This window comes from Alosa pseudoharengus, unplaced genomic scaffold, assembly GCF_046254945.1.
Source record: "Alosa pseudoharengus isolate Yale_2024_CS ecotype anadromous, Long Island Sound unplaced genomic scaffold, YU_APseudo_1.1 YU_APseudo_1.1_scf_22, whole genome shotgun sequence".
NCBI lineage: Eukaryota > Metazoa > Chordata > Actinopteri > Clupeiformes > Clupeidae > Alosa > Alosa pseudoharengus.
The window spans coordinates 19,767,075-19,793,357 of record NW_027468680.1 but is presented as its reverse complement, the minus strand read 5'-3'; the positions used below and the strand labels follow the sequence as shown (position 1 = coordinate 19,793,357).

Here is a 26,283-nt window from a genome sequence, read left to right as displayed (position 1 = left end):
CCTGATTAACTGATGGTACTGAGTAGAAAATGTCAATGATACAAAGAGACATTTGAATCTTTATATTTATTTCCATGACCATTCACTTTTTCATGAATTTTTTTTATTTATCGATTTAATTTTTTTTTTTTACAGTCTTGGCAATACAAAATACTCTATTGTATAGCTGAGGCCTTTCTTGCACAAATGTCTGGCTAAAACAATTTGGGAACTCTCGTCTTATCACATAAGCAACAGACACCGTGAAACGGCTCCATCACTCTGATATCTGAATTGTGTCTCATCTCCTAACGTCTCTTGACTGAAGACATGAATTGAATTGTGCATTTTGCTACAAAAATATATGTTTTTAAATTTACATGATTTGAAGTATTTCATTTTAGACATTCAAAACAGCACAACAAATGATAACTAAAGACTTATTTGATCTTGCATAACATGATATCTGACTGTTGTGTGTTTGTCCACACCATGCCAATAAATGGATCTTGAATAAATGGATCTTTGATGTCACACATGCACATCAGTTGCACCAAGATAAAAACAAAATAAAGTGCACATGTACAACTCACTACCATTGATTATATTGTCTTACCATTACCACAGGAGGCTCTCTACCCTCCATCTCAGTTGTCATTACATCTCTCTAAACCACCCAGCACTGCCTTCACCTGACCTCACTGGCCGAGTTCTCTTCTACGTTCGCTCCAATACTTGCTATAGGCCTCCTGGAACATGTTTCTGCAGGAGATCTTGGCCTTGAGGCGAGAGCAGATGAGGAAGGAGCCGCCCATCTTGCGGTGCAGCGAGTAGGTTTCCTCCGGAGGAGGGGTCAGGCGCTGTTTGAGCATGACGGGGATGAGGTTGTGGATACGCTCGGTGGTGCTCTGCGCACCAAAGTCGAACGGCTCGACCGAAGCGAAGGCTTCGCCCAGAATCATCACCGCGTCCACGTGGGCATTCTCCATTGCCTGAGGGAAATGGCAAAGGGCAGCGCATGGTTGTGCATGGTTTCCATGGCTACATACATAACACACACACACACACACAAACACACACACACACAAAGAGAGGAACAGCATTATCTTTAGTGTCGCTGATGTGAACTTCTCACCTTTGACTCGAAGCCAGTGAGGAACTTCATGTCGACGGATCGCTGCAGGACTCCCTGCCTGTCCTGCTCTGCTGCTGCTTTGATCACCTGACAGGAGTGGGAAGAGATCAGCTTACATGGGATTCTAAACAAATACGGTCTGGTTAGAATCATAACCGCGCTGCACTAATTTGTTAAAAACTGTTGCATTCGAGTTAATTCTACAAACCTACCACCACAAATATAATTCAATTCTGTGGGAAACACTGTAATTCATTAATTTATTCTATATAATTCAATAATTTATTATTCTTTATGCTTTACAAATGCATATGAAATCCAAAGCTAGTGAATGTGTTTCCATAACCCTGCTCTACTTCACCCAAATGGGTCAGAAACCTCAAGGAGTAATGTACAGTAAAATCTACTGTGCGATTAAATACTTCCAATCCATTCCCCCGTGTGATAGAACAGTACCTCAATGTATATGTCAATGAAGCTGGCATCAAAGCCTCGCGTAGCACCAAAGTCCAAAAGCGACATCTGAGAGTGTGAGAGAGAGGACAAGCTGAGACTAACTCTATTTTATTGCCGGGAAGAAAAAAAAGAGAAGGACTGGTGCTTTGGGTCAGATACTGAATAAACTCACCCTGTGTGTATGTGGGTCAAAGAAAAAGTTGGACCAATTGGGATCGGTCTGCATATATCTGAATTCAAAGAGTTCCCTTAGACACAGCTTTAGGATCTGCTCACAGATCTGACAGGGGAGAAGAGGACTTCAGCATGAAACGGTATATGGCTTCTCAATAAGATCAAATGGTGTCTGATGTACACCTTTTAAACAAGATAAAACATGTTTAGACACACAAGCTGAAGGCATTTATGTCTACTCTGTTCACAAACATCAGAAGCCTGCTCTACATATTGACAGCAGGATGCAGTAGTTTATTTTTAGACATAAGAGATGGCATATTCTATTTTATACACATTATCACATGATACAAAACCAAGTAACCTGTAACATATAGAGTAACCTCTATTATATAAACTTTATTTTTTACAACGCTTTCATAGTCCTGTACCCTACTGTTTTTACCACAAATGTCAAGTATTAACCACAATCTTTCCTAAGGCAATCCCAACACTCCCTTTAGATTAAGATAGTGTGGATGTGTGGATGAGTGGCACCTCATTGCGGAGTTCCTGGGGCAGGTCCTCGGCCTTGTCCAGGGGGAACCCGCTGACCAGCTCAGTGGTCATGACACGGAGGCTGCTTAGCTCATCCACAACGTCAGGCACGTCGAAGAACGGGTGGTCCTTCAGAAGCTCCCTGCAACACACACACACACACACACAAATGATACACTCACATAGAGACACAAATACACACATGAAAACCTACGCCACTCATACCACTCATGCAGATACACATGGACACAGATCACACCCATGCAGACACACACACACACACACACACACACACACATGAATAAATCATACAATAAAGATAATTCGCTGCTTAGCCAACTAACAGTAAAATATCATAAACACCCCATGATCATTATACTGTGAACATCCCTCAATTCATCCATCTCAATTTCATATGGATTATGTTAATACAATTATTTTTCCAAACTTGAGCAGATGTGTGTGCTGTGATTTTTAAACATGAAGCCCAATTTCAGCAACATGTCCCCTTACCCTCCTCACACCTCAATGTGACTCACTTGAATTTCTTTGCACATTTGGCTTCTCGCACATAGTCACACTCGAGCGCCAGCTCGCGACTCATCACCTCGATCAGGTGCTCTGGGAACAGGCCTGCGGGGGAGAGAGAGACAGAGAAAGAGAGAGAGAGAGAGAGAAATGGAGACAGATGGAGAGAGAGAGAACAGATGAGATGGTGGAGATGAACCCAGCAAGGGTGAAAATGGAGACTTTTACAGAGAGCTACAAAATTCAATTATGGCATGTTGCTATATTGAATTAAATTTCCCTGCAGAGAGTGTGTGAACATGGTTTCAGCTGAACCCTACCCTCAGGTAAAGCATTGCTCATGCTCAGGACTGTCATCAGGTTGTTCACATCACTGTTGATGCTCTGGGCCACTCCAGGGTACTGAAACACACCATGCCAACAACCAGTCAGAGCTCCCTTTCTCATAGGGAGCTTCAGTACCACAAAGTACTAGTAATCGATACTGACCTTGCATTGCATTTCAACTAGATATGAAGAGAATATGATTCATGATTGAAACTGATATTCAAGAAACGTGGACATAGATCTGAGAGCAGAGTTCAGTCCCAGGTGTACGGTCCTCACCTGGATCTTCATGGCCACCTCCCTCCCATCCTTCATCCTGGCCAAGTGGACCTGCCCGATGGAGGCCGCAGCGAATGGGCGCTCCTCAAACATCTCCACCTTATCCCTCCAGTTGGGCCCCAGGTCCGAGTTCAGGGTTTTCTGAGAAAGAAAACAAATGGAGCATCACAGACTCAACAGCGCATTTCCACAGAGGGAGCACAGCCTGGACAGTAAGCCTAAACCCCCCATTCTTTTATTTCATCTGTATATTGAATCTGTATATTGATCTGTATATTGAATTTCCCCTTGAGGATCAATAAAGTATCTATCTATCTATCTATCTATCTATCATATAATTATAAATAATTATCTTGGCACTTAATCAAAAGCTATTATAACCATAATGGACCATTTTTCCTTACATGGATTATGCCTAGTTCGAGACTAAAAGCTTTCTGCAATGGAGATTTTCACTGAAGTTCTCTCTTATTCTACAAGTAGGCTTAATCCATGGACAGGAAACAGACCCTATGTATTAATGCATATATGGCTATTTTTCAATACCAAAAGTAGAGGAGCTGTTTTTTAACCCTCACATTTCAGACTATACCATCATTTGCTTGGTGGGCATGAAGTCTGCACTCTGCCGTACACGCTCAAAGATTTTCGCCAGTTGGGGGTTGATGAAGGCATCATCTAAAATAATGAAATGCAAATGTGAATAAACATTGTCTGGTAGGAGGCTTACTTAAAGAGATGTGTCTCAGTTTCTGTCGGTGGACTTCAAATCTGCTACTACTGTTGGTGTGCAATTTGCAAGGTGAACACTGGCATTTTCCGGGTACAATGTATGTTTCTTGCAAAGTGATTTTTTCCCCCTGTTATTGACCAAAGACTGAAAATCAGTTCACTAGGCACTTTCTATGTGATTTTAAACTAGATTTTCTACTGCTCAGCAAGCTATGCAGGGAGATTGTGGCAAAAAGCAGGCACTGTTACAAACCCACTACACTTACACCAACAGCTGCACTTTGCAATCATTTCTATAATGTCAGTCATAAGTAGGTTAATATTCTCATATTTAAATTATAAATTTCCAATTATTTACTGGAAGTCATTAACAAAGGGAAACAATGTTGAGACAGGTTTTAATCTAGAGGTTACTGGGCTTACAGCAAGCCACTCCTGTTTGCTGTTCAGTGAAACTTTAGTCAACAAACTTATCCTCTCGTTACACCAATGACTCCTCACCGAGAATGGACTGGACCACAACACAGCGAAACATGATGACAATTTACAGGATGGTAATTGCACATACCCCTCTGAAGATGGCGAGACAGAGCTTCCCAAACCACTGATACTCAGAATGATCGAGGCCTTTAGTGCTCTAAAAACAACTGCAAATGTTGCTATGTAACAACATAAAGGCCTTTCCTCTCTAACACTCATGATGAACTTCTGAACCCACCGCACCATGGTACTATGTATGTCTCAGGTATCTGCTAAGAAATACATTTCAGGTCAGGGCTCTCATTTCATGTGTGGTATGGTGGCGCTGCATTGTTCTCCAAAGGTCACCATAATCCACTAGCATTGGCCGTGCTTATTTTGGCCTGTGGAAAATCCCTGGTAGTCACCAGTTATACTCCATGCAGTGGGTCGGTCTGCTCCCAGCATGGCCAGCAGATGACCGCAATGCAATGACGACAGCAACAGCACTCTTCACCGTTGCTTAGTGTTTCTCACTAGTGCATTTGCTAGCACTTTTACATGTGCATATTTCCTTCATGACAGCATTTATTAAACAATCACTCTGTGCTCAAAGTTGGTTGGTGTTAAGAAAGACTACAGACTGCACAGACTTGAGTGGTGCATTGGGACCTGATGGTACGACAGACTGGCAGCCTGACCTTTTTTCTCGCTCATCTGTTGCTATGCAATATGCTAAAATAAGCCAAGCCATGTAGGGAAAGGGGAGGGAGCGGGCCAACACAGGAAGTCATTGTCAAGGGCAGTGACTCAGGGGGTGTTGGAGAAAACAGGCTGAATTGCGTGGCACAAGCGCCATGCCAACAGTACCAGGTGGGTCGGCATTGCTGATAATCAAGCTGTTATCACAGATCCTGAAGGTTGTTAGAGATATTTCATCTCAACCTCAGTAGTTCAAAAAAATGAGAGCACCAGCAACGAGTGCAACTCATTTTGAACACATGCCAGTGCAATGCATGTTGAACACGGGAGTAACATCGCTTCAGGAGTAGAGCACAGCCAACTGCACGGACCTTGCAAATATTTACAGCCATGTGAAAAAAAACCTGCATCTGAGTAGACACTCAGGACACTCAGAGGCTCATTCACCAAGGGCTAAACAGGGCTGCAAAATAAATCCAAAACAGTGAAAGTCCAAGTAAGTGTGGATGCCCCTCAGCCTGAATACCCAGCATCTGCCCCAGCCTCATATCACCCTGAATACCCAGCATCTGCCCCAGACCCCTCATCCTGAATACCCAGCATCTGCCCCCTCACCCTGAATACTGAGCATCTGCCCCAGCCCGTCACCCTGAATACCCAGCATGTGCTTCCTCACCCTGAATACTAAGCATTTGCCCCAGCTTCAGGGCAGCACCGCGCACTTTGCACAGCGTCCGGACTATCCTCTCCGCATTCGCCTCGGACAGGAAAGGACTGGAGTCCAGAATGGCCTTTTTGCTTCCTAGAAAAAATTAAAAACAATACGTGGGTGATTTAATTTCTTTCATTTCTTTTTCTGTCTTTACTCAAAATATGCTCATGTTATATGCAGCAATGTGAGTCACATTGGCTTACATTCTGTGATTTTAAGGGAGCTCACCAGATTTATCCTCGGACCTAAGACTCTTCTTTGCCACCTCAGCAATGGCTCCAATGCCAAGGCCCACTGCCAGTCCTAAGGCACACACCAGGAATGCATTAAACAAATGCAGAAATGGTCTGACACAGCAAAGTATAAAGAACAGTGAATATTGTTATGGTAAAGCATTTCATTGAAACTTGATGAAGGAGGGCCAAAAATACCTAGAGACCTAACATTTCTGGCGTGAGCCCAAAAAAGTAATTTACGAGGGCGAAGGAAAACCTGGTGAACATAAACTGATACCAAAACAGATTGGCTTTGGTAAGATACATTGCGCTTATCATTGTCTAAAAACAAGGCATTGTATGAATGAAATGCTAGTCACATATTAACACGCAAAAGGTTGTCTAAAGGACAGCACATTATTCTTATCACTCTCCATCCTGTGAAAAATGAGGTCAGTTTCCCAGACATGTCAGGAATGGAGTATGACTTATCCTGGGATCATGAATGAACTAAACAACTCTCTTGGCAACAACTCTCTAGTCAAGCACCTCTTATGAATCTCGCAGACGTGGCCCAGCACTACTGCTTTGTAAATTGTACATACAGAGTGAAAATCCAGCACTGTCCACTTTCTTTCAAAACACACAGAGGAGCTAAATGACATACATCTGTAGATCTGTGTCATTGAGTCAATGGCCTTTTTCAGAGACATTTTCAAACATATAAGTTTACACATTCTATATGAGTTGTCAGCAAAATCATATGTGTCAAAAACACAGAGCATTTAAAGGCTTCACACAGCATTTTCCATAAGGGTCACATTTGTGTTGATATACATCAAAACGTTTTTGAATATGGTTGATTTTAATTGGTATTTTAAGTTAAAATATTTATATCACAATTAACCAATTTACTCATTTATTCATGACTTAAGTGAAGTCACCGTCATGGAACACACTCACACTCCACACGTTTTTTATTGTCTTACCTCCAAAGTTGGCTAGCCTCCCAATTCTGGTGACTGGCACCTTCCTCTCTCTGGCAGTCTCACTGAGCTGTAGACATAAACAAAATAGGAAACAGCTCTATTCTCTCTGAGGTAAACCAGGGGGTTCATGCAATGTTGACAGCCTTTTAAATAAATTAAATAGTTACTTGATCCTATAACGAGAACTAGCATAAGCAAAATATATCATGCAAAAACAAAACCTCCAAGTTCCACTTCCAAATGCAAGAAAATTATACTGATAGCATGGCCTAAATCATTCTGAGCTGAGAACTGTAAATGTATGATGATGTTTACATCCGACCTGCTCTTTATTTTTTATAATATCATTTGATGGAATCAGTTATAGCTGTAGCAAGTTGAAAGTACGGTACTGTTTGTTTGTGCCGTGTTGAGTCCTTCTTTTTGCTTGTCCCTGTTCCCTCCGCTGCTTCAGCCTTTGTGCTGCTCACAGACGAGTGGTCCTGGTGAGTCCATCTCGTCTGTCCAGAAGGATGTAGTCCACCATCCCTGCAGGCTTTGAGGAGATGGTGCGTGGATCTCCCCAGAATTACTGTGCTTGCATTTCCCCTGCTTCGAACTCCAAGGCTCAACATCTCATTGTGTCTGTCTCTAAGTGGTTGTGTGTTTCCAGAAGCACAACAACTTTCTACAAAACAGGGGTGATACTGAGTAGAATCCACAGTTGTTCTTGGACTTGGATTCCACCTGACAGCCTGTACAGTTTAAAGGCAAGATGTTAAACAAGTAACACTGTTTTACTGCTTAAGGTACATTGTACTTAACTCTATCCACAGACAAAGTCATACTCGGTAACATAGATATGAAAATATACTGAACATGGTAAGAGGCAAAGCCCATGCTACTCCAAGAAAATGACACTGTACCTGCTCCTTCAGTGGTACAGTGTGTTTGTTTTCTGTGGCAACAGCTCTCAGTCCACTGCAGGCTGCCAGGGCTTGTGTTTGCATAACCCTGGGTCTCATCCTGACCAGCCCCAACATCAGAAGCATGTCTCCAGCCATGATCTCACCCAATCTGCACACCATGTGGAATCAGGTTGACCACAGGTAACTGACAACTTAGCTTTTTCAACCTCCAAAGGTTTGGATGAGATAGGCTATATGCTCTCTCAGGCTCAAAATAGCCAAATAAAAAATAGAAAACTGAAGTCACGTTGAATGAAACTTAACAGATCACAGTAAGATGTCAAGATTATCAGCACCATGTCAAGTCTCCTAAGTGCATAAGCTTAAACACTGTACACACTTACCAGATCTGACTGTTCCTCGCGCGAAAATGTCAAGAGTGTCTTACTCTGCTTTTCTTTAATCGCCATAGAATCCCATTCAATAGGCCTTTGTGTTATCAGCACCCCTTACTTTTCTCCATCTCTAGAATGTTTGGTCAACAACAGGAAGTGTGCCAGGTTGTAGCCTACGACGACTAAAATGGCTCAAAAATGTGACACTTCTAAAACCCAAAGCCTGATTAGTTTGACAGTGTTGCGAACCAATGAAATCTATCGATAAAGAAAAACAAGTGGGCGTGGAACCAATGTATAGCTGAAAAGACCAAACGAACGTAAAGTTCAGAAGCATGACCTTGTGCACCATTTCTTGCAGGTCACGAGAGTCCTCTAGCGTCCAGCTAGAGTTATCCTTCTCGAGTTCTCAGATTGACAGCTGTGTGCCTCAGATTTGTAGGCTATATGCTACCATATTTTTGAGACAAAACAGCCGTGGTTAACCAATAATGGAGTGAAGTAAAGCAATTAAGATTGTACTTATCACAGACATTTAAGGGACTCATCTTAAGCATAATACTTTTGCTTAATGTTCGTATAGTCTAAATGGCCTTTTGGGTTTGACGTTTCTATAAAAAGACTCGCCGCTAGAGGGAGACCCTGACATGTTCTCATGCCCTTCACACTTCTAGGCTATAGGTTATGTAGCCTATTGCATTGGTATTGCTACTGTATATTCCCAAATGGTGAATGTAATAACAAAACCAGTCAGTAAGCATTGTTCAACACATTTATTCGAAAATTACCATACACAAATCTGGTAGTAATGTGGTGTATAAATAACTGTGCATATAGTATGTACATTATTTACTGCAGCTTTTGAATTTATCCAGTATTCCCAACAAAGTATGCAATATGCATCAGACCGCTGAGAATGTCAAATGTTGAAACTGCCAGGGTCTCAATTGTATGGTCCACAGGGTTTGTTAAAATGGGTTTGTGAAAATGAACCAGACCACTGGAAAAGTGATACCTTCTGAATCTTTTTCTAATCTGTTAATTGACCAAGGTCAAGCACTGATGGTGGGGAAACTTATTTTGGTTTTATATCACCATAAATGTAAATTATGGATATGACCCAAGGTATATAGAATAGACTACTTGATGGATATTTACCAATATGTGGTTTACCAATAATGTGCATTATGTGTTTTGGTTGAAATTAAATAGCTTCTGCGATGATTCTGAGAGCATGCCAAAAACATGCTGCTTCCAAATAAACCTGGGCATTATATGCACCTTGTTTTTTTCTCTTTAAGACCATCAATATAGTTGATAACATTTTACAAGCTCTGAATAAAAAAAGAATGTAAGGCATGTCGCTTTTCCACTGATAACCATCAAGCAGCCAGCAGAACCATTGGAACACTTTGAGGACATGGCTCAAACGTTCAGTGATGTGAAGCTAGTCATTCATATGGTCAAGAATGTCTTCAGTCTGGGAAAGAGACGAAGAGCATTCTGCGTGGTCACCTCCATCACCCTCTCCAAAGGAACACCTTTGATCTTGGCGATGTACTCTGCACATATGGAGATGTTCTTTGGTTCATTTCTCACCTGCGGAGCAGACAGAATAGATCACTTCATGTAGGCTATTGCATTAGCCAAGACGCAAAAATGCTGCAATAATATCTGGTCGTCAGAGTGAAGTTAAGTAGGGAGCCAGGTTTTATATCAAAACTACATACTTTAGTGTCACAGGCATAACAAGTATAAGGTTTACGTCTCCATCAGGACTAGTGGGATGATTGTTGAGTGACTACTTATACTGTACTCTACCTGCTTCTCTGGGCCCAGGGCAGGAGAATCTGTCTCCAAGCACATGTTCTCTAATGGTAGCTGTTTCACTAGTTTTTGCTTCTTAGTGGAAAAAAGACAATTATTACATACATCAATAAATACAAACATACATACATACAGAATCAACCACACCATGCATGTAACACACATTTGGTCAAATGAATGTATGGTGTGGTTGATCCAAACATTTAATTTCAAAATAATCTGAAATAAAAAACACAATGACTAAAATAAAAACACAATGACCAATGATTCCAATAAGGACCTGGAAATGCCAGGTTAATGTGTTATTTTGTTCAATCTGAACAGTGGGTTTTCTACTTGAAAACACTGTCACAATAAAGTTATTTTAGTAGGGTAATATGACTCTAATACATATAAGACATATAACGAGTTCTGGTTCCCTAATTAAATCACAGTGTTGAAAATAGCTGTCTCATCATCTTTAGACGTTTTGTTCATCATTAGACTCAATCACCTTTGGATATTCAAACGGTCTTCATGGTGGAAAACTACTTATAAATGTAGCAAAACAGCACATTATCAATGATCAGACACAATGTAAATCTGAATTCTGAGACAAGCATACATTGAAGAACTGAAGGCTATTGTTTAAGCACATTAAGCACACATAAAAGGGAAAAGATGAAGCTGTGATTACCTGTTCACTTCTTATGATGGAAGGAGGTATGGAAAAGAAATAACCAGCCTTTACACCCTCCATTGCAACTGATGGCTTTCCATCAAATGCATGAAGCAAAACATTCTCTGCTCCTGTGAATAAAAGAAATGACATTCTTTGTAATAACTCAGCTAGTGAAACTGAATTATGTTAAATGTGCAAGATGAATTGTCATTGACCTTGCTCTTTTAGAAGTTGGATTGTGGGGCGGCCAGCAGATCTTGAATGGACATTTCTGTGAAGAGCATGACAAAATCATAATGTAGAGTTGCTGTTATACAAGAGAATGAAGCACAATACAATACTACTGGGCATAAGTAAAAAATAAACAAAGTCTAAATGTCATGCTGATACATACATAAACACACATATACATACTGTAAATACAAACATAGATGCAGTAAAATACATACATACACAAATACCAAACATACGACAACAAAGCAAACAAAAACATTGTGCATGTATACACTTTTGTATCTACAGCAGCATCTGCTGACTGACCTGAGGAGGATCCTAAACATAACTTTAGCAGACTTACAGGGGAAGGCTCAGTCGTTTGGCGATCTCCACCTGACGAATAAGCACCTGTCTTTGCTGATCCTTTCCGTCATCAGAGCTTACAAACCTCGGAGTGAAATCCAGTCCTACCTGTGGGCAGATAACAGATTTCGCCTGTCACAGCAAATGTAAATCACATTTGAAGTGAGTCCATGTCATAGAGGTAAGGTTCACTTTCTTTGTCTTGTCTATGTGCTATACTATTTCTGCACACTTTACAATTCATCATAATATTTGTAATGACAATGCACCTCCTGAACATATGGACGTTATGATTGCAATACCACATCAACATTCTCACCTCTCCAATAGCCACAAGGTGGTCTTTGTATTTCTCAATCTGGGGCAGAGCTGCATTAAGATCCTGCACAACACAGAGAATGTGATTACAAATGTGTGTGTATTGGACACTAGAGATGCATGCATGCGCAAGAGGGTCTTACCTCAAGGACAGCCCCCCTCTGCTGTGTCTCATCCACTGCCTGGACGGGATGGACTCCAAGGCAGGGCAGGATGAAGCCAGAAAACCTGTCAACCGTTTAAATGCTTATTTCCCACCATTTTTATCTCATCTATGTGTGATAGATGTGCTTATGCGGTCTCCAGAAGAGGATTATGTTTTGTCAGCTGCGTAGGCCTACGTCAAATTACCTCTGGGACAGCTCCATGATTTTCTCAAACTCTCCTGCATGTTCTGCTACAGCCAGAAGTGCTACAATCCCCGCCTGTCAGAACAAGCCAAAACAGTGGTGACCGAACATGACAACGGTAAAAGCACTTAAAATTGGATAGGATTGTGGTGGAACCTACTTTCTTAGAATTCTCAACGACAACATCGATGTCCTAAAAATGATCAAATGAATTAGGTAGGCTAAAGGCAACAATAATATCACAGTGATCTTAAGACAGATATAGCGTTTCAACATACGTTGTCAAACTCTGCAGCAGAAATGTGACAGTGGCAATCAATGTATCCCTGCATGTGTGCAATGTATCAAACTCAGTGCTAGTTACATTTTTGTATTCAGATCAGTCTATTAAACTGTACACATGTATCGGTTCTCCCTCCCCTTGTCACACAGCAACAGCTCTGCTTGCACCGCCAGGCAAACCGGATGTGACATCTTCAATCCAGCGTCAGTTTTAAAATAAAAGTAATTGAACAACAGTTGGCTATCGTGTTTCATGCATCATTACGCCATGTTCAATCTCAATGTGTTTAGTGTATTTTTACATTCGTTTAATAAATCTCTATGGAGTTTGGCGCCCATCAGAAATTAGCCTATCTGTGCGGATTGGTTGAAGTTGATGCACCGCCTTCTCGCCCTCTCTCCGCCAATGAGACTAGGGGAAACAAAACCCGGAAGCGTGAATGGAGCAAAACAAACCGGTTACAAAATAACCTTCTTTTGAGTAGAGTAGAAATTTTGTTTCCAACTTTTTGGAATTTTGGAGGGGTTCAGCATCAGGACAAGCTGAACAGATACACGCAGACTAAATTTCTTCAAAAGAACGCATGAAAATACATTCTTTTTCAGAACAATCCTCTTCCCTTTCTTCATTCCGTAGTGGTTTGTTTGTTTGGCATCATATGATAGTAAAGTCATATGACATTTGTTTGCCTACAAGAACGCTCTTGTAGTAGGCCTAGTACCTCGTTTGGACGTTTGTAGGCAGGATGGCCGTCGTTCATAGAGTTGGTTTTGTTATATTGTTGGTTATGGTCACTTACTGCACGTGCAGATACGAGCCCACCTGGGAATCCATAGACACTCGACCGATTCCAGGATGGTATGATGAAGCCAAGGTTGGCATTTTTATACACTGGGGAGTATTCTCTGTCCCAAGTTTTGGGAGTGAATGGTTTTGGTAAGTGATTATCAACATAGCCTAATAAACCTTTTAATTTTGATACAGCTTTTCAGACTATTAAGTCGGAAACATAACATTAACATTGAACGATTTGCAGGTGGTATTGGCAGGGCACGAAAGTTCCACACTACGTTGACTTCATGAATAAGAACTATCCTCCTGGCTTCACGTATGGTGACTTTGGACCCATGTTTACAGCAGAGTTTTTCAATGCCAAACAGTGGGTGGACATATTTGCTTCATCGGGAGCTAAATACATCGTTCTTACTACAAAGCACCACGAAGGTGAGATACCATTTTTCTTACAATGAATAAAAACAGCATTTGTGCATGTTTATTTAATTAACTAAATCAGATTTGGACTTTGGGACCTTCCATGCTCTCTGCATCTGTAGACTCTTTACTTGCAGCTCATATTGAAAATCCATGCAGGATTTATGCCCATAATTGAAGAGAATGCACAGATGTGTTTGTCTGAGCTGCAAACTAATAATGGGGATAAAACTGATAAAACATACCATTATATGAGTTAAAAATAACTCAACACCGCTTGTTTAAAGTCCTCCAAGGCTGATGTTGGCATAGTCACCTGATTGGGAGTTATTATGTGTCAACAGTACATGACCTCTGAATAAAAAAAAAACCCATTATGCTGTGGGAGGAGAGGCTCAGAGCTAGGGGTGAAGTTGCTCTTTCAGACTCAACAGATCTGTACAACTAGTTAATCTGAAATGGTCAGGCTACTCATGGATATGGTGCACCACATAATGGACTGTATGGGACCTGTGCATGGTCTCTTCAAGAAAATCCTAAATAAACAATTTTGTTTTATCAATTTTATCTAAATTTTGAAACGTATGTTATCAGAGCACCAAAGAGGCATATAACTTATCTCCCCTTTATGAATAAAATCTAGGCCTGTTAAAGAAATATGTTCAGCATTATCATTATGACCTTTATTATTGTATCACCTCTTTAGGCTTTACATTATGGGGCTCAAAGAATTCATGGAACTGGAACGCAGTGGACGTGGGACCACGGCGGGACCTGGTAGATGAGCTGTCCACGGCCCTACGAGATCACACCAGCCTGCACCTGGGCCTGTACCACTCCCTTTTTGAGTGGTTCCACCCACTCTTCAATCAGGATAAAGCCAACAGCTACAAGACCAACTACTTCCCCACCACCAAATCCCTGCCTGAGCTCTATGACTTGGTCACCAAGTTCAAGCCTGAGATCCTGTGGTCTGACGGGGATGGAAATGCTCCAGACTATTACTGGAACAGCACTAGCTTTCTTGCGTGGCTCTACAACGACAGGTAGACTGGGTGATGGTGTGGGTTGCACTTTTTCAGTTCTGTTTTTCTGTAGAAAGTAGGAACATGCTGACCAAAGACCAAATTTCCCTCACGGGATCAAAAGACTATATATACTTATACTTATACTTTGGGATGTACCATGAAATACCAGTTCCCAAAGCAAAGAAAAGCAGAGTACACAGACATAAAACAAAGCTGTCTGCCTTTGGGTTGTCTATTTATAAGCCTGTCATCCCAGTGGATTTACATCTGAGTGGTCATCAGTGGTTTGAAAGTACTGTTGCATTAAAAAAAATTTGGCTCTTCCAGAAAGATGACTAAAAGCTTAGAAAAAAAGGTTGCTGGCACCCTACCTTAAGTCATCCCCTCTGATAGCATTACTTTAATATGAATATTGTATAGAGGCACTTTGGGGAAGATGATTTCTTTGGCAGGAGAGTATTATTCTTTTCAACTGACTGATTGGAAACTCTTTCATGTGACTGTGGTTGTTTTTTCAGCCCAGTGAAGGACACCGTTGTGACCAATGACCGCTGGGGATACGGCACCATCTGCAAACATGGAGGCTTCTACACCTGCGCTGACCGCTACAACCCTGGGCACCTGCTCAAGCGCAAATGGGAGAACTGCATGACCATTGACCAGAAGTCATGGGGCTACCGCAGAGAGGCAGTGCTTCAGGACTACCTCTCCACCGGGGACATCATAAAGGTGAGCAGTATGAAAGAGACATTTTGTAATGATGGTGTTAGGATTATGTGCTTGACTTGGGAAAAAAATAGTATACTCCCATCGCATTTGTTTGGGCTGTCTGGGACGTGGAATTATTTATTTGTATAATAAAGTATAGGAGACCTAGTCAATGAAGAATGCAGATTTATATAGCTGTGCACTGGAGAGAGACAATTCACAAGAAAGTAGCTCAGTGCCACTCTAGCATCTTACATCTCTATCTATACAAGGAATGGTTTTGAATTTGAGTATCCCTCATATTCTGAACAGAATGAGACCGCACACTCTAGCAGCTCATACGCCAATAGTTTAATAAAAAACAACGTTTCGGCCTATGGCCTTTCTCAGGTCTTACAAAATTGAGTATCCCACCAGGTCATGACAAAGCATATATGACCAGAACATGATCATGCAAATCCGACAAGATAATAGCAAAACATTTATCTTGAAATGCACTTGAAATGTGGTACGGTGACCTTACAGACATTCTAGTAGACATATTCCCCTCTCCTTGTCTGAAAACACAGACTAACACAGACTCACACAGACATAACAAGAACCTAATCATTGGGTAGAAGAGTTAAACTGAATCAACTTATCTTGTGTTCTGTGTATGACCATGATTTGTGATTCATGGTTGTACATAGAACACAAGATACTCATCTTGTGTTCTATGTACAACCATGAATTCTTTGAAGATTTAGTTTAACTCTTCTACTCAACCAAAGTCAGCTCTTGATCTGATCTGATCAGTCTTACATGTAAATTATGCCAAATTTGTATCCATAAATGAAGGCATATAATTTAATGCATGACCAAGCACAGTTTGAAGCTTATATCAGTGAAATAGTCCAGTCTTTGCAGTTTTGGACTCCTGGGTTATAACAATCCTGGGTTGGTCTAACTAGCTTAGAGAGTCACTTGACAGGTTATGAAATAGATGGCCCTTTTATAATTAAAATGGGAAATGCCAGGGGATAGATATGACTTGACAGCTTTATGTACTGCTCTGTGTTACAGACACTGGTGGAGACTGTGTCTTGTGGTGGGAATTTGCTGATCAATGTGGGGCCCACCCATGACGGACGCATCGCCCCCATCTTTGAGGAGCGTCTGAGACAGATGGGCCAGTGGCTCAAAGTCAATGGGGAGGCCATCTACAACACCACCGCATGGAGGGCCCAGAATGACACAGTGACCTGTGGCGTCTGGTCAGAGACTCATATACACTTACCAAACCTTTCATCCCAACTTACACTTTGTAGTGCTGGTTTAAAATCTGAGTCTCAATATTAAAATTACACCAAATATTAAAATTAGTGTCAGCTGTAAAAAACAACCTCTGGTGTTCATACACAGTCAGTATTCCAAGAAGATTAATTACAAGCCTGGCTAAGTTAATGCAGAGTAAGTGGTACACCTCCTAATAGAGTCCGATGGGTTTGTTTTGTAGGGGAAATGAAGCCAAGGGGCTCTTGAAGGTTAACCACTTACTTTGAGCTTAGCTTGTCACTAATTTACATTCTTGGAGTACCCCCCTGGCTATGAAACATATATAGTGACTCAGTCTTTGCCATAAACAATCCGAGCCAATAATTTCATTGGCTCTTGTGCTCATACTGTATATTGACAGCCTTTTGTGAAACTGAAACCGAACTGAGCTGCAGATTTAAGTAAAGAAAAATAGTCTTGTCAAACCTCATGTACAGACATAAATCTGGAAGAGCTGTAAAAGATTCTAAGGTTGTTTAGATTGCTCAACAGTTAACAGTAGGCATTTCAGATGTATAGTTCATATATGCGTGGCAATGGCAGTCTAAACTGATGAATAACTCTGGTTTAAAAAGTGTAGTCCCCTTACACAAACTTAAGACCTTATCTGTGCTATTATGGTATATCCATGTAACTACACATTATGTTCATTACTAATATGCTTCTCGTGTTTTTCTGAATTTATATGCAGGTACACTGCCAAACCGCAGGAGAAAGCTATCTATGCAATCACCCTGTCCTGGCCCACTGATGGATCTATCATTCTTGGTGCACCTAAGGTCACTGAAGGTCAGACTCAGGTGAGACACTGCACAATGAGCTACCTATTCTCACAACAGAGAGGGGAAATTCCTTGAAGCCTTCAACAGATTTGATTGCAGGACACGCACTGTAACCAAAATCTTTTTGTGTTTGGTTTGTGATCAGAATATCAGTCACAGATTTTTTTCTAATTGATTCGAATTATTTATTGTGTTGTGTATGCATACACCTTTAGACTACACTTCTGTGCTTCTGTAAATGGTGCATGTGAATGCACTTAAGCAACATGTTTGGTGATGCATGAGATTCCCTAAGTTTTGAATTATGATGTATGCGTATAAGAGGCTCGTAGAAAGTGTTTGTAATACAGCAGTATAATATGATGTTAGTGATGGAACCATTTATGTTTTTATTAGTGGTATAACATTTATGTTGTTCATCATGACAATGTCCATGTTTCCTCTCAACTAGTGTCAGGTTCAATGTGCAGCACTGAAAGAAGCCTTGCCTTTTATATCTTCACTATTTAGTGAAATAAGATAAGATTGAACTCTGACGTCCTCATAAAATGTAGCCTGGTGGATCCTGCATGACCAGTCTACTGTTTACAGAAAGCTCATCTCAAGTTTGGTAGTTAAATGAGAGCTTAGACAAATAAGGCTGACTTCTTTCCTTCTCACCTACAAAACCCCACCTACAGTGGCAAATGCCCCACTCACCAAGGCTTGTTTCTGTTTGAAGATGCATTGCTACTTCAAGCTCAGTACATCTCCGTAAAGCTATGGAGTGGTTTGGAATGTTCAACACAAAAGCTACTAATCTTTTCTGGCCATGTTTAGACCACAGCTGTGTGGTGGTGGTGGTGGGGGAGGTGAAGTGCACCAAGGCTATGATATGAGTTACTCCTTCCTCATGTTTCTCAATTGCCTATTGTGTGCGTAGATCGCAGGTTCCTCGTGAGCATACCACATCAGGTGAGGTCATAGATTTCACTTCATGTCGTTTCTTTCCCTGTGCCCCAGGTGGCGCTGTTGGGCTACAAGGAGCTGAAATGGGAGCCGGTGGCAGCTGGAGGTCTGAGGGTGTACTTGCCTCAGCTCTCCCCATCTGAGATGCCTTGCTCTTGGGCCTGGACACTGAAGCTCACTGGTGCCTCCTAGAGGAGAAGAAGATGACAGTGAGAAATGACCGAGTTATGAATGAAGCACAGGATATGAATGAATGTGGTTTAAGTGCACAGAGGGTCATCTGGATCAGAGACTCGAACTGAGCCATTGTTTTGATTGTCATGTTTCAGAATACACAGGTGACATTTAAGTCCACCCGTTACAGGATTATTATAGATTATTGCATAGATATTTAGTTGCATTAAGGTGTAAGGTATGTTTTTTTCCAGAGGGGCCTATTAAACAATGTTTTATTGATGCACATATTGTGTTACTTTTACAGTTAGATGTAAGATTTCTTTTAATGCAAATCTTTTTTTTAGAACACTGATTGTGCACTATACATTTTTATTTTTGAGGTTGGTTGTAAATGCACTTTGGGGGATGATAGTAATTCTTAGTAAAAGTGAAAAGATGTAATCAAGGTGGGATGGTTTTCTCAGGGTTTGTTGGGGTGCCTCAGAAATGGTTTGGATAATGAGTTAGTTTAGGTTTGTGAAGAGATTACAATGGATGGAAAGATGGGGGGGTGATAATGTCATTATTGAATGTGCCTGCACTGCGTTCTTGATCTGTTTTTGAGCAGAGAACGAAAAGGGATCCTTATGATTATATAGGTTTGTCAGAACTGTGACATTTTAATCCACCAATTTCCTTAATCATTCCATGTATGATTTCTGTACCCCTTTTTAAAAGAAGATGTTTTTGTAATAAATTATTTGGATGTGCTTTAATTTTGCCTTGGACTGTATCTTTTGGTTTTCCACTACAGACACCGTATTGTTTCTTCTTAAAAGCTGTGGGTATTTGGGGAAGTGCAACACCATTGAAACCTGTGATGTCTCTATGAGAGAAAAGAAGGGTGTAAAACTGTTTGTACTGCTTGCAGGAAGAACATTGTTGACAAAAAAAGAAGAAAAAACAAGCTGAAAGTTCTTGTCACATAACCACTCATGAAATCTGCCTGTTTAAGCTCATGCAAGAGCCCCCCTGATGAAAGCTGAAGGTATAAGCTGCTGTTACCAAGGCTGTATGATCATAAGACAGCTTGCCTCTGGAGAGACGCCTAAATCGTGACTGAAAGGGAGCTGATTGACGCAAAGCTTCTTTCTCTTCACAGGAAGCGAGGGAGGAGTGGAGAGTGTGAATGACCCATCATGCCTGGCAGTGTGTGGGGAGTCTGATGAGAGCAAACACATCAGACTGACGCACATACTCTCGCTCCCTCTCTCTCTCTCTCTCTCACTCCCTCTCTCTCTCGCTCCCTCTCTCTTGCTCTCTCACACACACACATTCCCACTCACACACATTCCCACTTCCCTCGCCTCTTTCAGACACCTCCGCTGAACTGCCAAGAATAGCACCGCACTGTTTTTCAAGATCACAAGCTGGGCGAACACACGTCAGAGCAGGAAAATAAAGCCTGTGCGCACTTGTGACAGCTTTACAACATAAATGTAAAGATGTTGATTTTTTTTATTTATTATTTTCTTCTCTCTTGAAAAAACGTTCAAACAGCACGAGCATATCTTTTTTTCCATCACCCCCCCCACCCCCCTTTTAATGCTGGTGGTTTTTCTCTCAAACTGTGGCCAGACGCAGCTTCTCGGATGGCTAGAGGAGGTCTGAGTGCGTGTACTCTGGCACATGCTGGGGTCTCTGTTGAGACAGCGTCTGTGGGAGCCAGTAGGGGGTGGGGGCTCTTGAGTCTGTTCTCCCTGACAGAGAGGGGGACAACAAGGGGATCCTCCACTTCAGAAGCTATCAGACTGCAGATATCAGCCCGGCTCCGATATGCTCTGTAGCCGTACAGTATGTCTGAATGAAGGCATTTTTGGTGGGTTTTTGCTTTTTTTTCCACTCCTGTTTGAATTATTCTTTCAGGGGAAGCACCCAAAATCATATCAATGATCATATCAAATCTATATCTAATATATTGCTGTCAATATCTCCACTCCTCTTGAGCATTCACTATTTGAAGTAATCGACCAAATGGGTTTAACATGCAAACTTTCACATGCAAACTGTGGTTTGCTGAATAACAAAATAGGTAAAGCTGCCCATGTAGGTTTCTCCCTGCTGCAGACACCTCTCTATTGTAGAGTTAAAAGAGGAACACCCTCTCCAACACCTCTGTATCAGGATACCAGGAAATATGGACACGTGTTCCAGGCAGTGGAGGCTAATGAACACATGACACCTATCACCCCCCCCCTGGCCCCCACTCTCGGCGTAACGCCCACAGCCCTTGTGGGTTTCCCCGTCAGTCAGCTGGCTGCTTTTTTATGTGCGTCCATATGTGCAGCACTGGGGTCAATTAGTTACAGCTTTTAACTGCTGGATGGAAAGTATGCTACATCTGCTGCTATGTCTGGAATGGCGATGCCTGTTATGGGTGTAGACTCCTCCGGCAGCTCTCCACAAACAGCGAGCCAGACAACTTCTCCTTTATCTCAGATTTCATCGCTTGGATTAGGAAGGGAAAGGAAAGTTGGGAAGTTGGTGTCAAATGTGTTTGTTGTTGATAAGATGTATTAGTGGTTTGTAGTATCTGAAGTCCTCCAGGAGTTGGGCATATTGGGAACATTTGCTCATCCCTTTAATGCGGATTTGTGGAGCATATTTACATTTGTTGTGCACAAGAAATTAAAAATTCAACAGCAAGCCTGAAATGGCAGCTTGTGATAAAAGCCCATCACCTCTGATGTTATTTTTAGAACAGCATGATCACCTTGCCGTGTACGTCAACAACAATTATGACATCATGACAGCTTCTGGGCGTCCCAGGTCATCGTGTGTGAAGAGACGTCTGACGTTCCCTCAGTTCTTTTGGATCAAGCATGCAGCTCTGTTCAAAGGCCCATCACCAGAGCTGACTGGAGGTGTACTGCAGTGGATGTGACAGAGCTGTTTTTTTACTCCCTCTCTCGCTGTCTCTCTTAACTCCTCTCTGGAATATCAGCTCTGGAAAGTGCTAATGTTGGGCTCCTGCACATGCCATAAGCTAAATCTTCACCAATGTTAACGAGCCAAGTGAGGAGACACACATGCACTTGCAGTCTCTGTCTTTATATCTCCCTCTTTTTCTCCCGCTCTCTCACTTTCTCTCTCTCTTTCTCACCCACACACGCACACACACACCCACACATACACACACACACCCACCCACACACACACACACACACACTCACTCACACGTGCACACACCCTCCCACACACAAAATTAATTCTCTGTTAATTAATGCGGATGAGATGAGAAAGAATAGCATCAGTGTGATGATGCATGATGAATCCTTTGGCCTTATCTACAGTAGACCACACCCCAAAGCTGGACACATCCAGATGTGAAATAAGATGTACAGCCATCACAAACACTGCAGCAAATGTCATTTATAAGACTATTTGCAAGGCAACTTGAAGAATCTAGTTAATGCATTCCCAAGTGTAAGTCAAGACTCCAGTCTGAAGGTTCAGGCATTTTCATGCAAAGCTCAACACCAGTGCAAGCAAGGGGGAGCTGCAAATGTGTCAGAAATGGAACAGCCGGTGGAACGGCCGTGGACGGTGAATCACTAAGATTTCTGACGTTGTTTCAGAGTTAACTATGCTGAATGGTGTGGACACAGAGGTCATCAGTGGGTGTGGTGTCAAAAATTCTGCAGAGTTTGCAGTTTTATCATAACACAAATACACAGATGAATAAAGACGCGGTGACGCCAAATACATCTACAGCGATTCCTTCCTTCCTTTTCAGTGGTATTTTTCACCCTGTGAAGACAAGCAGTATATGTTAGATTTTGCAAGAGGGAGTCACCCAGTGTGTTTACTGGAACAGGAAGGAACTTTTTTTTTCAGAGGCTATTAAATGGCCAGCAACTGTAACTTGTAGTGCATGTAAATGGCCAGCCTGCCAGCTGCCGTTGGTGTTAAAAATGCAATGTCTCTCAGGAAGTCACAGTTTAGGAGATAAAACTGCATGGAGTTTCCATTCAGTCTGTGTCTTCAGAGAACAACAACGGAGCCATGGACACAGTGTTTCAGTGGAGACATGTGCACGACAGACAGTGTTGTCCTTGAGATGTTTTTTTCTCTCTCTCTCTTTTTCCTCTCTCTTTCTCTGTCTCTGCTGTATCCACTTTCTCCTTCCCTTTCATTCTCTTTCCCTCGCTCTGTCCTCCCTTAACTCCCCCTCCCTCTCCGACAGTATTGTGCAGCCATAGAGGTAAAATAGCCTCGTTCTATTTCTGTTCTGATGTGAGTCCCCCTTCCTCCCTCCCTCACCACCCCCTCTCTCCTCCCTCCCCACCCTCTTCATTTCACCCTCCCACTCCTCCCACCCAGGAGTGCTTGAGAATGGTTGTCAGGGTGATGAGCCAATCAACAGGCCAGGTGTTGTTTATACTGAGAGATATGATTCCCGTTGGCTTCCTGCGGAGCCTCTGGTGAGAGGCAAGCCAAGGCTCAGAGGGAGGCACAGTGCCGGAACTCGGCGTGTGTCGGAGTGGAACTGTGAATACCCAGCCTAAGGGGGGGGGGGGGGGGTGCAGGAGGGTGGGGGGGGCACCCTGCGAGCTGCGCCCTGTGAGAACGCTGAAGGGGGTGGGACGGAACCGGAGATCCTGTATCAGGTGAGCAGGTGAGCGCCGCCCGACCTGTGTCAGCTGTGACAATGAATGGAGGAGTAAAAGCCACATTTGTGGGGCACTGTATCGAGGTTCTTTTTATTTATATGACAAACTGGGGTGGGGGGTGGGAGTGGCTTGGAAGTCTTCCCCGTAGCTCTCTACTCTTCCAAGGCAAGGACGAGGGTCATTTGAATTGAGTCAGGGATACCTAGCCACATAAAAGCACCTTTTAAGGTATGTGAAATCCAAAAATTACAGTACAACTTACACACATATTTCTTTCAGAACAATGCTAAACAGTGAGATTTTTGTTCAATTTTAGAATTTTGTTCAATGTCAGATTTTTTTTCAATGTTGTAGAATTGTGTAATGTAATTTTGTGATATGTCCATGAACATTTATATGTCTTTTGCTAATGTGTGCCTATTAACATAGAGTGATATACAGTATGTTCTCAATGTCTAGTGTGAGAGAGCTTCTGTATTCAGCTATTGGTTTCTTTCTTTCACGTGCATGCAACAGAGACAACGCCTGAAAATCCTTAGCAGAACCCAGCATCTCGTTGCCATGGGAATGCTCTGAGTACTTGTATTCCAATGGCTTGGTGGAATTACATGAACAATGTGGCTCCACAGAGCAGGGCAGGCAGACGGCCGTGCATAGAGCTGTTGCATGTTGCAGAGGTGTTAGAAAAAATGCAGTGGAATCACACGCATTTAAAGACACATTCCACATTTAGGCTGTCAGTTTATCTGGCTGCCTGTTGCTCTGTCATTTGCATTGACCATTTACATGAAGCTTCCCAAATGGTGGACAATCGACTTTTTATATTCTGTGTGAAGAGGTACAGTATTTTGTGATGATAAGGCAGGCTTGTGATGTGTCCCCACAGTACGTATCATGCTACATAGGCCTACATGTGGTTTTCTTATACCTGCCAAACACCAATGGAGGATTGTGTTTCCAAAGAGGCAAGATGTGAATCAATTAATGATGGGAAAATGTGTTTTCACGGTTGACAAAGAGGACATGGTGTACAGTACTGCCTAGACATTCGGGCCGGCATGATTGCACCGGCTCAGATGTACAGTATGCGACTTTCCTCCTGTGTTTGATATTGAGACGTCAGTCAAATTTATGACAGGCGGGATAGTGATGAGTCATCAGGCTTTTAAAGTTGATCTGCCATTGTTGTGCCATGTGATCTGCATGCCAGTTGAAAGGTCTGATAAGTCCCCACACAGTGGGCAACTGCTACTCTGGCCAGAGCCCAGCAGCTGTCCCTCAATTTAACAACCATTTCTGAGCGGTGGTGTGAGTTGTATTGTGTTATGTAATGAGGATCCTGCACTGGCAAGTACACTAGCGATGCGAAATATAGCATACAGATCAAAGAAGTCTAACTCCATTGTAATGGTAATACCTTTAATTGCTCTTGTTTCTTGAATTATTTAAGTGCCTCATTAAAATAACATGAGCATTTAAAGGAACATGCACACAAGAAGCTCACATCTCATCCGTGGGACCTGCGAATATGTTCAGCAAACCATTGTCAGAAATGTAGTTGATTGAGATTGAGTTAGTAATGTTGCAGAACAGATTGTTTTGTCAATTAATTTATCTGTTGAACTCCTTCCCCTGGCCTCTGTGTGCCTGTCTCAAGCGCTTGTTTTCCATTTGCCGAGTCCTAATGTCATGAATAGGCTGTAAGTGGAGAGAGAGGGTGACTGGCTGGTATTGAATCACATGTAAATTTGCTGGGGATTTGAGCCGGTCAACAGAGCTGTGTGCCTCTGAGAGTGGGGATGCCAAGCGAAGAGGACATCCAGGGGGACAGACCATCATATTTATGGAAAGAGAGTTGGGGGGGGGGGGGGGGGGGCACACAGAGACAGAGATAGTGGGAGGGAGCCAGGGAGGGACCACAGATTTGACCTTAACCACACGTTGAGTAGGAGCCAAGAGCCATCTCAAGGCAAAGCATAAATAAATTGCAATGTTGATAGCCTACTGAGCATTTAAATTGTGAGGGATAGCCATGGTGTAGTCTATTTATATTCCTTATGCATCTGCTAGCCACAACAGCTGACAAGTGTCAAAACCATATGCAAATGTTGAAGTGAGCATGGTAATGATAATATGGGTTATGTTACCTACAGGCACTTGAATTGCATGTGGGCAGTATATGCCTCATGCCATACTAGCCTAATCCCCTCTGAACCATAGCTGCCTCCAGTTGTCCTCTCCCCCTGAAATTCAAGAAGGTGGTCAAAGCAGGTCAAATATTTTTAGTTGTGTAAATTGTATTGTATCAAAAGGGCAAGGTTATAGTCAAAGAATAGACTCATGGATCTTTTTCTAAATTCTTGTGGTTGATGTCTGGGCATTGGTCAATTAGGTGAAGATATGCCTCTTAATAATGCCGTTGGGCTCACATTTTAATAACAAATGTATGCCTTTATGGAGCTATATTTTTTCGTTTATAGTTGTATTGCATTTGAGTGGTCCTGTATATCAACGGCATGTGTGAGGTTTACCGTTTTCCCCTGTGGTGTGTATTATGGAGGATGTTGTGGCCTTAGGGTGTGCTGACAGCGAGATGACCACGCACAGGGCGGCTGTCAATCAGGTCAGCGTGTGCCATGCAGAAATGAGGAAGGCCAGTGCGATCCTCCTGGCGGAATCTCTCCACGGAGACCGCTGCCCTAATTTAAGCCTGTATGCGTGCGCGCGGGGACATTCTACAGCAGTAGTACTCTGCACTACCCCTCAGATGAAACAGAGCGAGTCATTCCTCCCGGTGTTCTGTCAGAGAGGAAGGGGAGATTATAAACTGGAGACGGCAGCTCAGCTACAACCATCCTAGTCTAAATAATCCCCCCTGAACAGTCGTCGACGTGGGATCAGTGTTTCATTTTCCTTAAACAGCGAGCAGTCCTTCCCG

General features: G+C 42.3%; 3 protein-coding genes across 5 annotated transcripts; 1 reads left to right on the top strand and 2 right to left on the bottom strand.

The window, feature by feature from the left end:
- Positions 1–47: 47 nt before the first annotated feature.
- Positions 48–8,846, bottom strand: coq8ab (coenzyme Q8A, genome duplicate b). Its single transcript, XM_076299272.1, has 15 exons — positions 8,516–8,846; positions 8,130–8,280; positions 7,617–7,958; positions 7,225–7,291; positions 6,249–6,323; positions 5,985–6,110; positions 4,008–4,093; positions 3,416–3,556; positions 3,130–3,211; positions 2,821–2,914; positions 2,282–2,423; positions 1,743–1,850; positions 1,571–1,636; positions 1,115–1,201; positions 48–971 (listed from the first exon to the last, which is right to left on the bottom strand). The coding sequence occupies exons 2-15, from the start codon at positions 8,265–8,267 to the stop codon at positions 678–680; spliced, it is 1,848 nt and encodes a 615-aa protein (XP_076155387.1). The 5' UTR covers positions 8,268–8,280; positions 8,516–8,846; the 3' UTR covers positions 48–677.
- Positions 8,847–9,264: 418 nt separating this feature from the next.
- On the bottom strand, positions 9,265–14,020 carry LOC143138853 (putative deoxyribonuclease TATDN3). Of its 3 annotated transcripts, none has more exons than XM_076299276.1 (10): positions 13,982–14,020; positions 12,402–12,434; positions 12,243–12,316; positions 12,035–12,119; positions 11,893–11,955; positions 11,572–11,681; positions 11,210–11,265; positions 11,010–11,122; positions 10,328–10,408; positions 9,265–10,105 (listed from the first exon to the last, which is right to left on the bottom strand). In XM_076299276.1, the coding sequence occupies exons 1-10, from the start codon at positions 13,982–13,984 to the stop codon at positions 9,962–9,964; spliced, it is 762 nt and encodes a 253-aa protein (XP_076155391.1). In that variant the 5' UTR covers positions 13,985–14,020; the 3' UTR covers positions 9,265–9,961. The 3 variants fall into 3 exon arrangements, with proteins under 3 accessions (XP_076155391.1, XP_076155389.1, XP_076155390.1); XM_076299274.1 differs by lacking the exon at positions 13,982–14,020 and adding an exon at positions 12,520–12,678; XM_076299275.1 differs by lacking the exon at positions 13,982–14,020 and adding an exon at positions 12,520–12,678 and having other exon boundaries at positions 10,328–10,405.
- fuca2 (alpha-L-fucosidase 2) lies at positions 12,950–19,448 on the top strand. Its single transcript, XM_076299273.1, has 7 exons — positions 12,950–13,460; positions 13,561–13,748; positions 14,443–14,782; positions 15,283–15,493; positions 16,535–16,725; positions 17,478–17,586; positions 18,571–19,448. The coding sequence occupies exons 1-7, from the start codon at positions 13,270–13,272 to the stop codon at positions 18,706–18,708; spliced, it is 1,368 nt and encodes a 455-aa protein (XP_076155388.1). The 5' UTR covers positions 12,950–13,269; the 3' UTR covers positions 18,709–19,448.
- The last annotated feature ends 6,835 nt before the right edge of the window (positions 19,449–26,283 follow it).

Excerpts from the sequence above, each read along its gene's own strand:
- fuca2 (XM_076299273.1), top strand. The coding sequence starts at position 13,270 with ATGGCCGTCGTTCATAGAGTTGGTTTTGTTATATTGTTGGTTATGGTC. Across the intron at positions 13,461-13,560 it reads TTTGGGAGTGAATGGTTTTG|GTGGTATTGGCAGGGCACGA; the intron begins GTAAGTGATTAT and ends AACGATTTGCAG. Across the intron at positions 17,587-18,570 it reads TCACTGAAGGTCAGACTCAG|GTGGCGCTGTTGGGCTACAA; the intron begins GTGAGACACTGC and ends CCTGTGCCCCAG.
- LOC143138853 (XM_076299274.1), bottom strand. The coding sequence starts at position 12,573 with ATGCAGGGATACATTGATTGCCACTGTCACATTTCTGCTGCAGAGTTT. Across the intron at positions 12,435-12,519 it reads CTGCTGCAGAGTTTGACAAC|GACATCGATGTTGTCGTTGA; the intron begins GTATGTTGAAAC and ends GATCATTTTTAG. Across the intron at positions 10,409-11,009 it reads CCATCATAAGAAGTGAACAG|AAGCAAAAACTAGTGAAACA; the intron begins GTAATCACAGCT and ends TTTTCCACTAAG.
- coq8ab (XM_076299272.1), bottom strand. The coding sequence starts at position 8,267 with ATGGCTGGAGACATGCTTCTGATGTTGGGGCTGGTCAGGATGAGACCC. Across the intron at positions 7,959-8,129 it reads CTGTACCACTGAAGGAGCAG|GCTGTCAGGTGGAATCCAAG; the intron begins GTACAGTGTCAT and ends TAAACTGTACAG. Across the intron at positions 1,202-1,570 it reads TCATTGACATATACATTGAG|GTGATCAAAGCAGCAGCAGA; the intron begins GTACTGTTCTAT and ends CACTCCTGTCAG.